Source organism: Lactuca sativa, chromosome 4 (genome assembly GCF_002870075.4).
Source record: "Lactuca sativa cultivar Salinas chromosome 4, Lsat_Salinas_v11, whole genome shotgun sequence".
Classification (NCBI taxonomy): domain Eukaryota; kingdom Viridiplantae; phylum Streptophyta; class Magnoliopsida; order Asterales; family Asteraceae; genus Lactuca; species Lactuca sativa.
In genome coordinates, this window is record NC_056626.2 from 327,619,639 (window position 1) to 327,629,866 (window position 10,228).

General features: G+C 37.5%; 2 protein-coding genes and 1 long non-coding RNA gene across 3 annotated transcripts; 1 reads left to right on the forward strand and 2 right to left on the reverse strand.

The window, feature by feature from the left end:
* Positions 1-655: 655 nt before the first annotated feature.
* LOC111901884 (uncharacterized) lies at positions 656-1,361 on the forward strand. The gene is made up of 2 exons (XR_002853631.2): positions 656-1,000; positions 1,084-1,361. It is a non-coding gene; the product is annotated as an uncharacterized LOC111901884 (long non-coding RNA).
* Positions 1,362-2,441: 1,080 nt separating this feature from the next.
* LOC111901901 (disease resistance protein RPV1) lies at positions 2,442-6,384 on the reverse strand. The gene is made up of 4 exons (XM_023897757.2): positions 5,657-6,384; positions 5,273-5,572; positions 4,876-5,175; positions 2,442-4,760 (listed from the first exon to the last, which is right to left on the reverse strand). Exons 1-4 carry the CDS (start codon positions 6,296-6,298, stop codon positions 2,442-2,444), a joined length of 3,561 nt encoding a protein of 1,186 aa, XP_023753525.2. The 5' UTR covers positions 6,299-6,384.
* Positions 6,385-9,045: 2,661 nt separating this feature from the next.
* Positions 9,046-9,387, reverse strand: LOC111901900 (disease resistance protein Roq1-like). The gene has a single exon (XM_023897756.1). It carries the CDS (start codon positions 9,385-9,387, stop codon positions 9,046-9,048), a length of 342 nt encoding a protein of 113 aa, XP_023753524.1.
* Positions 9,388-10,228: the final 841 nt, after the last annotated feature.

Sequence of the window (10,228 nt, forward strand, 5' to 3'; positions counted from 1 at the left end):
CATTTCCATTCGTTTATGTTCGTTTGTTTAAGTATATTTATGTTCAATTGTTTTTTTTATTATATTACTATGGTATATGTTCATATATGTTTATATATGTTTGTTTATCTTTATTCATTTATGTTCATTTACAATGTTCACGAACATAATAAACGAACATGAACAAGGTAATTTATTAAATGAACGAACATAAATAAAAAAACTCGTTTGTTTATCTGTTTGTGTTCATTCGTTTGTTCGACTAACTTAAACGAACGAACATAAACAAACCCTTGTTCGTGTTCATTCTGTTGGTTTATAGCCCTACACAGTTTGGTTCAGTTATTGGTTTCTTGGATTCGATAGAATCGAACCATAACCATTCTAATTGGTTAATGCATTTTAGTAACCTGTAGGTATTGGTTATTATTGGTTTTTGTTGAAGACTATGCATTACAAAAAATTCAAGAACATACATTTAAAAAAAGTAATAGATTATTAAAAAAAAAGCAAAAACCACAAAATACAAAAAGATAAAAAGAAGAAAAAAAAAAAAAACAAATTCCTTCAAAATAGAAAGAAAATTAGCATTTTCTTGCCCCACCCGTCTATTTCTATCTGACCAAAACATGACCCACTTTTCGGATTCCCTAACCCACCAGACCCAATTACACACCCGACCCATTCATTTTCCTTGAGCAGTAGAAAGATAAAGATCGTCCCAACAAATAACCCCAACCCCAAATTTACCCCTGCCACTTGCCACTGCACCTCCCATCCGTCGGCGACACCCACCGCAACCACAGTCGTCCTACCAGAGCACCACCGTGAGGCATCGCCTTCCACGCCTCTCTTCGGTTTTCCTGTTTCCATCTTCTCTCCCGTACCTCTCGCACACCACAGCAGGAAACAACATCGAACTCCCAACCACCGCACCGTCGTTCGACTACCGCCTTCCACTTTCTCTTTTGCAATTCAGTTATGATTCCTCAAGTTTGATTCTGTGTCTCAGGGTAATCAGGTTCGTCATTCATTCTTCATTCTTTCAAGACTTGTATTTTGGGCTTCAAGATTGATCCTGGGTGTATGATTCATTTTGTGCAGAGTCGCAGGCAGTTCAAATAGGCATCATTACCCTTTGATTCAAGACTTTTATGTGCATTAGATTAATATTTTGCTACTTTTTATTGATTGATTAGGATTATTGTGACATTGTCTTTGCACATTGATTGTCTTTATGAACTACAGTGAGTTGCCAAAATTGTTCAGTTTTGTTTTCTGAAAGTTTTGTACAGTGGGGTGTCGATATGCAAATTTATTGCTTGGAAAATTTTGTACACGCTTGAGTTTAATGTTTAAATGATGGAACGAAGTGGCGATAATCCAATCACCATGCTTTCCTATCCTTTTCAACTCCACAATCCACATCTTCCTCTTCTATATTCTTTGACATAATCAAGACTTATATATCGATCCTTTTCCCTTCCTCAATGCCTCTTGTGTAAGATACATAACAATGAATAATTGGATTAATATGGTAAATTAATATGAAGTGTTGTATAAATTTAAGAGCATATATACCTGCAACAGACACAACTGATTGAGAAGCATTGTATGATACAAACATACAGTATACAACCACTTTAAAAGCTCGACCCATGATTGTGGCGTTGAGACTTGCTATATAGAAATAAACAGGAAGATGGTGATTAATCGAATAAAAAAAAAAGCATAATTAGGTACATTTTGAAGTATAATGTCCTAAAACACAATATTATAATTCTGTATATTTTTCAAGTACAATGTTATAATAGAAAGAAATGTAAGTAGGATGCTATAATACACAAACAAATGAAAGTACTTTGCTATTTCCTGCATTTAGCCCTAACAGTTGCATATCAGGGTATACCTCCCCATGGTATAATTTTGTTGGGAATTTGGGATTCCACCCATGTTATGATGTACAGTAGGTAAAACTGGAATTGCCTCCTTTGTAACATCAACACCACCAAAGATGGCATCGGTTTCAGAGATACCAAACCTCTGGTGGTAGGTGACTCAAGTGAAGATACATGTGGTCCTTCATTGGTACTATTTGAAGAAAGTAATATTAATCACATATAACTAATGCACGATTTTGGAATTGATCTAAAAACAATTAGTCACAACCAACAGAAATCCATGGGAATGATGAAATAAAGCTTAAGTAATACCTCAAAAGAAAGGCCTGCAAGTGCTAACATAGCCTTCCCATCTCCTTTGCAAGTATGAGCAGAGATTGCTGAGTAACATGCTCTACCATATCCCTGAAAACAAAATAGTGATGAAATAATTCTCAAGATCAAATTAAACTAAGATGATCAATAGAAAACAGCAAGAGTATACCTGTTACAATAGTTCTTTGTGTATTAGCTTTTCCTGTCCTTCCAAGCTTCTTCAACTCATCATACCATTACGTAGCACTACGATGTTCCATTTCCTGGGGTTTGCATCTCGGATGTAAAGCCACGTGACTCAAGAACCCCTTTGGACCCAATAATAAGTAGACCTTTCAACAAGAGAATGCTCTGCGGAATATGACTTATGCTTGTACCTTCTATATCCAACTCTTTTAAGCACTCTATACATCCAAGTCCCTCTGGCAACTTCTCAATTCGAATACAATTGGCAAGATTGATATGTTTTAGATATTTCATCTCACCAATGCTATTCGGGATTTCTTGTAAACGTTCACACTTCATTACTTTTAACTTCTCTAAATATTCTAATTGGCCAAGATCCTTGGGTAACTTCTCAAGAAAAAACCAGGAGTTAAGTTCAAGAGACTTTAGATGTTTCAACATACAAATACTATCCGGAAGAAGTTTAATGGTTGCATAATACAAAGTGAACTTCTCTAAACATTCTAATAGGCCAAGATCCTCAGGTAACTTCTCAAGAAGAAAACATGAGTTAAGTGCAAGAGACTTTAGATGTTTCAACATACAAATGCTATCTGGAAGATGTTTAATGGTTGTAGAATACAAAGTGAACTTCTCTAAACATTCTAATCTGCCAAGATCCTCCGGTAACTTCTCAAGAAGAAAGCAAGCGTTAAGTTCGAGAGACTTCAGATGTTTCAGCATACAAATGCTATCTGGAAGATGTTTAATGATTGTAAAATACAAAGTGAGCTTTTCTAAACATTCTAACCAGCCAAGATCCTCAGGTAACGTCTCAAGAAGAGAACACAAGTTGAGTTCGAGAGATTTCAGATGTTTCAACTTACAAATGGTGTCTGGAAGATGGTTTATCTTTGTAGACAACAATATTAACTCCTCGAGACATTCCAACCCGTCAAGGTCCTTGGGCACCTCCACAAAACTTCCTTCCATTTTAAGCTTTCTTAAACGTCGTAATCCACAAATGCTTCCTGAAATCTTCTCAAGGCTTGTGCAAGCGCACTTGAATAGAGAAATAAGCATCTCAAAATTTCTAGTCAGTGAGAGCTGATCTTCTCTATAAAAAGAAATAAGCATCTCAAAATTTCTAGTAAGTGCCAAGCTATTGTCGGGATGAAGTGGGCAGCTTTCTAAGGAAACCTCAATCAGATGTAACTCAGCTAAAGGAACAACCCTTAGTGATTCTTTTACACTAAAAGATTCATAACCCTTTGCCTGAAACGTAAGAGCTCTAAAGCCCAAACCACCGCTTACATACAAGTGCGAAATCTCTTTTAGACATCCAAGAGGGGTGGTCAGTTCTACCAAATTACAACATTGTGCAAGATATAAGTTCTTGAGATTTGGAGTCAACCCAAGGTTAAGGGTTCTCAACTTTGAATGACTAAGGTTGAGGTTTGCCAACTTTTGACATTCATCGACCATGTGAAATTCTTCCAAATAATAAGAATTTTCAAGATCTAAATTCTTGAGATTGGGAGTCAGCCCAATGTCAAGGGTCCTCAATTTTGAATTGGTGATTTGTAGGGATACGAGATTTAGACATCTATTAGGCATTTGAAGTTCTACCAAATCAGGACATTGATCAATAATCAATATCTCAAGATTCAGAGCCAACCCAAGGTCAAGAGTCCTCAACCTTGAATGTGTGAGGTCGACGGATGTGAGCTTTAAACATCCAACGGACATGTGAAGTTCTTCCAAATCATAACAGTTTCTAAGATCTAATGTCTTGAGATTTGGAGTAAGGCCAATGTCAAGAGTCCTCACCTTTAAATTAGCAAGTTGTAGGGACGTGAGATATAGACATCTATCAAGCATGTGAAGTTCCACCAAATTACAACATTCTTGAAGATATAATGTCCTAAGATTTGGACTCAGCCCAAGGTTAAGAGTCCTCAACTTTGAATGACAAATGTTGAGGTTTCTGAGATTTTGACATTGATCAGCCATGTGAAGTTCTTCCAAATAATAACAATCTTCAAGATCTAAATTCTCGAGAACCGGAGTCCGCCCAATGTCAAGGGTCCTCAATTTTGAATGAGTGAGTTGTAGGGACTTGAGATCTGGACATCTACGGGGCATGTGAAGTTCTACCAAATTACGGCATCGAGCAAGAATCAACTTTGTGAGATTCGGAGCTAGCCCAAGGTCAAGAGTCCTCAACCTTGAATGTGAGATGTCGGCAGATATGAGCTTCAAACATCCAACAGGCATGTGAAGTTCTACCAAATTAGAGCATCCTCCAAGATTCAACGTCTCAAGATTTGGATTAAACCTAAGGTCAAGGGTACTCAACTTTGACCAACTCAGGTTAAGGAATCTAAGCTTGTTAAGAACCTAACATAAGAAAAAAAAAATACAAGACAAGATGAATATTGGTGTAATAACAATAGAATGGATGTAGAACATTACAATGAATCATGAAAAAACAAACAATCAATCATATTTCTACCTTGTTTTCTCCCGCTTCCCAAAGTTGTACGATTTGACTGTTAGCCATCTCAAGTGAAACAAGATTATTTGCTTGAAATGCTTTGGGTAAAGACCAAAAAGGGTAATAATCCACACGTAGATATTGTAAAGCATTAGGAAAGTCCGGGTTGTCTATATTATTAAATTCTGAAGTACGGGAACGATATCCAATATCCACGGCAAGAAGTCTAAGTTTTTTCATCTTTCCAAGACCTTTTAGAACAATATGCGGATTGAGTTTCTCGGCATGGACTAGGATACATCTTGTTGCTTTAGTAACCTATAATCAAAAGACAATCAACATGAAAACGAAGTTCTAACAAATGAACATGTATTAGTTTTCCCCAATTAACTTAGAAAAAGAACTTGACCCTTACCAAATCATTAGCCAATATCTCTTCAATTTCATCGGCAATCCACAATCGGCTATGTTTGTGAGGCTTATCCAGGTGAGAGCGACGAACAATATTCCTGCCCATTTCTTGAATATGGTCATGCATTCCAATACACTTGTAACCTTTACTATTATAATTAGAAATAGTTATGAGAGATCTCTGCTCAAGAACTCTTAAACCATTTCTAGCATGTAATCCGCAACTTTCAAATGCTTTTATTGCATTGTCTTTCCGCCAGCCTTTCATGATGCATGCAATATCTAGGAATATTTCCTTGTAATCCTGCTCTAGACCAGTATAACTTAATTCCAACCTTTTTAGTGTTTCCGCTTATGGAACCATTTCTAGTCTTTTTAAATAATCTACCCATTCAAGCTCATTTTTACCACAAAGAAATGATCCTAAAACTCTGACCATTAAAGGAAGACCAGCAGCATAACCTACAACTTGTTTGGATAGCTTTTCATATTGTTGAATAGAAATATCGCCACCAAATGCATACTTATTGAAGAGGCAAATTGCTTCCATATCGGATAACAAATTGACATCATGAATCAACTTCACTCTGTGTGCTATGAGCACTTGCTCGTCTATTGTTGTAACAATAATTCTACTTCCCGGCTTAAACCAATTAGGCTCACCAGCTAACGCCTCAAGTTGGTCTATATGATCCACATCATCTAGAACAACAAGAACCTTCCTATTGGGCATCATCCTCTTCATCATGTGTTTACCATCATAAACACTACTTATATTGATGTCTTTATCATTTAATACGTCAGAGAGGACTTGATTTTGCAACAACTTGAAACCGGATAACGAAGCATTTGAAATTTCCCTCACATTCTCGACGAAGCTTTTACCTTCGAACCGAAAGGATATTTGATCAAAAACAGCTCTGGCCAAAGTTGTCTTCCCACCACCTCCCATCCCCTTGATACCGATCATTCGGACATCATCACAACCAATTCCTAAATAAGATACAACATCATTGATCCGGGTTTCCATTCCTACTAATTTCTTGTCAATGCTGAAATGGGTGGAATGTAGCTCCAGTGAAAGCTCTTCTACAATCTTTTGGATGAATTGAGCTTCATGCCTGTATATTCAAGAAGAGTAAGTAACTATACTCACAGTACGTACCACATGACTGGTTACTTTATATCTATAACATACAGCTCTATATGAAAAATAACATAGTTCGTATAATAATATTTCATTTTTAATCTTTGGACAAGACCTAGCAATTAGAGTTAAAATTTGATAATCTACGATGCAATGTAAGAGCCTTTTACATCCAGGGTAAATATAGATCAGAAAGAAACAAAATACAAGAATATTGCAGAGATCTAATGAAGGAATTACCCAACAGCAGTATTCTTCAACTCCCTGTTGAATACGACTCTTTATGTGGGAAGCAACAAGATTCTATCGGGCCAGTGATGACCTTCAACACTCCCCCTCAGCACTAGCCCCCATTCTTCGTATCATGTTGAGCTGACATCTAAATCTTCACTTTTTCTTTTACTCAGCCCTTCGGTGAATAATTCCGTTATTTGTTTATCAGTCTTGATCTGTCGCATATTGACTTCTTCCTTGAGAACTTTTTCTCTTCCACATGCTTGGTTTTTTCTTAGTTTTTGCAGTTGTTGCTTTGTGTATTGTTTTCGTAGTTGACAACAACATTCGTGGTTGCATTTTCTAGCAGCATAATATTGTTCCTGACTTTGTTGAACTATCTTGTGTAGTTTCTTATGCCTCCCTTTGAGAAACTTGTAAGCATGTGAGTTGTCCCTTTTACAAGCCTTGGAAAATTCCCACAATATTAACATGTTATGACATAATCCCTTATTGATCTGCTCATCTCGTTTAGATGTTGCTCTGTTGAGAAATTCTACTTTGCTCTTACGAATTAATGTGTTTTTCTTCTTTTTCGCCTTATCCAGTTTCTCCATCACATGTTCCATTTTTCGTCTAAGATGAGACTTTTTATGCAACTCTGGTGATGTCATGTTATTATTCTCCTTTGGAGCATCTATCTTCGAATGAACATCTTCCTCCTTCAAGGTTGTCATAAACTTTGTCTCGCTCTTCTTGATACCTTTGTCGAGTTTCATAGTTGATAGCATTCGGGATCCAATCATATTTCTCTTCAAGGGTACAATGTGAATTATTGAACCCTTAGTGATACGCATGGTATCATCTCTCTCAAATGACCAGGGTCGTACGTTGTCTAGGAAATCCATTCCCAATACCATACGATAGTCATCCATATGCACCACTGTCAAGTCTATGGTGCCTTCCCATTCTGCTATCTTAAGAGGTACTCCATATGCAACACCAATGATAGGCTTGGATAAAGAGTTGACGACTTTCAACCGGCCTGGCATTTTGGTGTATTTGATGCCCAACTTCTTAGCTTCATCTTCAGCAAGGAAATTATGGGATGCACCTGTATCTACCAATGCCTTGGTGTATCCTCCATTTACCCTGGCATCCACGAACATTAGCCTTCCTCTTTTAGTCTTCTTCTCTTCTATAGCACATAGTGCCTCAGCATCCCATTCATCCTCTACTTCCTTTTTGGAAGTTACTGCATTGCTTTCCACAGACTTTTTCTTTGACCAACAATCCTTGGACATGTGGCCCCACTTTCCACAATTATTGCAGTTGCCTTTGAACCTCCTCCCCCGAGAACTCTTATTGTCGGTCTTTTGAGATCTCCATGGTTGTGAGGTTCCTTGCTGACTCTTCCCTTTGTCAGCATTTTTGTATCCTTCTTTAGAAGGTGGCTTGAAATTCCTTCGACTTTTACTTGTATAGACTGCTTCTTCTTCACTTTTCAGTGTGATACCTCCCATTTGCTTAGCCATAGCTTCTTGGCTGGCCAACAAATTCTCAAACTCTACAAATGATGGCTGAACGGGCCATCCTTGTACAGCAGTAACAAAGCTTCTATATTCCAACCTCAGTCCATAGATAATGATCCTCTTCATTCAAGCTTCTGCAATGACGGATTGCGGATCTAGTTCAGTAATCTCCTGACATATTGACTTGACCTTGTGGAAATATTGAGCAATCGTAATGTCACGTTGTGAGATTGATAATAGCTCGTTCTCCAAAAGTTGTAATCTCGTATCATTCTTCTTTGAGAAAAGCGTCACAAACGTGTCCCAAGCTTCTTTCGGGGTGTTCTCATCTCGAATATGCTCCAACATCTCTTCTTCAATTGTGGTCTTCAAGGCAAACATTGCTTTGCCTGCTTTGATTTTCCATTTGCGCAAAGCACCATTAACGTCTTCCTCTGGTGGCGTAGTTTCGCTTCCACCAACGACCTCCCACAGATCTTGTCCTTGTAAGTAGGACTTCATACATGTTTCCCACGTTTTGTAGTTGTTGTTGTTGAGTTTCTTGATTCCTCCGAAGACTTGGAGATCACCCATCGTGTTGGCAGTACCTCGGTAATACCAAACAAGCTAGTTTCGACACTAAACTTGCAGAGTCACAAACTACTCACGATACAACGAGAATCACTTGTTCTCACTATCAAGAAACCTCGCTCTGATACCAGATTGTTGAATATGACTCTTTATGTGGGAAGCAACAAGATTCTATCGGGCCAGTGATGACCTTCAACACTCCCATCCAGCCAGATCTGCTGCTTCTTTCAGAGCCTCCCTCCATTTCCTGGCAGCCTCTTTCTTTTCATGTTTTGCAAAGGCTTCTGCCACTGACCCGCTTTGTTTGCGGACTTCCTAAGGTTCCACATCATAGAAGAGGGGATAAGCAGTATGCTCCATACTCCTGTGACACTTCATTATCTTAACAAGTTCATCCAAACACCAAAATGAAGAGGCATAGTTCTTGGAGAAAACAATGATGTAGAATTTTGAGTCTTCAATGGATCTGATAAGCTCATCACTAATGTTTTTCCCTTTTTTGATTCTATGGTCGTCCTTGTAAGTATGAATGCTTTTTTGTTTAAGAGCTTGATAAAGATGATCAACGAAGTTCGTACGGGTGTCTTCACCCCTAAAACTCAAAAACACATCATACTTAAAGCTCTTGTGAACGAATGAAGTTGAAGAAGATGCCATTGAAGGTATGATAGAAGGAGCCTGATAAAAATCAAATCTTTGTTGGGGGATTGAAGTTTATGCGAAATGACAGTAAAAAACTTGGAGGAGATGAATGAGCAACCCGTAAGTGTAAATTACTTGTAAGGAAATGTGAACGCAATGTGTTTGTTTGGAAAAGCTGGAATGGGTGGAAATTAAAGTAAGGCACTTATTTGGTCAAAAGAAGAGGGTAGCTAAGTAGCTTTATTTGAACAAATTAAGATTAAAGGCAATGTTTATTGTCTGTATATTTTCCCTTTTGAAAAAGATATTGTACTATCTGACTACATGCTTATATTTATGTAATTCTTTTACTTTGGAGTGCATTATGTTACTCTATTTATTTATAATCTATCTTTTTTTTGGACATCAAGCATATAATAATTACGAAAGTACTAGCAAGAAGCTAGGTAGGAGTTACAAGGAAAATTAAACAAAATAAGTATCAGAGAAACAAGAGTTACATTCAACTATCGGGTTTTGACACCATCCTTCCCACCTGAACAATTAGTTTTCATCCTTGAATTGATTCATAAGTGTGAGATAAACTGTACCTAACTTGCCAACGCCATGTTTAATTTAGGGATATTTGAATGCACTTTATGGTTTCTAAACTCCCACATAACCCACAATAATACGAATGCTATAGCCACATATACTTCAACCAAATTACCCCTACCTCCTTAACTATTGCACAACTCAAAAATACATGAGCTTCGTCCTTTGTTTCTGACTATAGATACAGCAAGTAGGGATGGAATTGATTCCTGCTTTATTGAAATTAACCATGGTAAATAGTCTCCAATGGCTCACCTTCCAG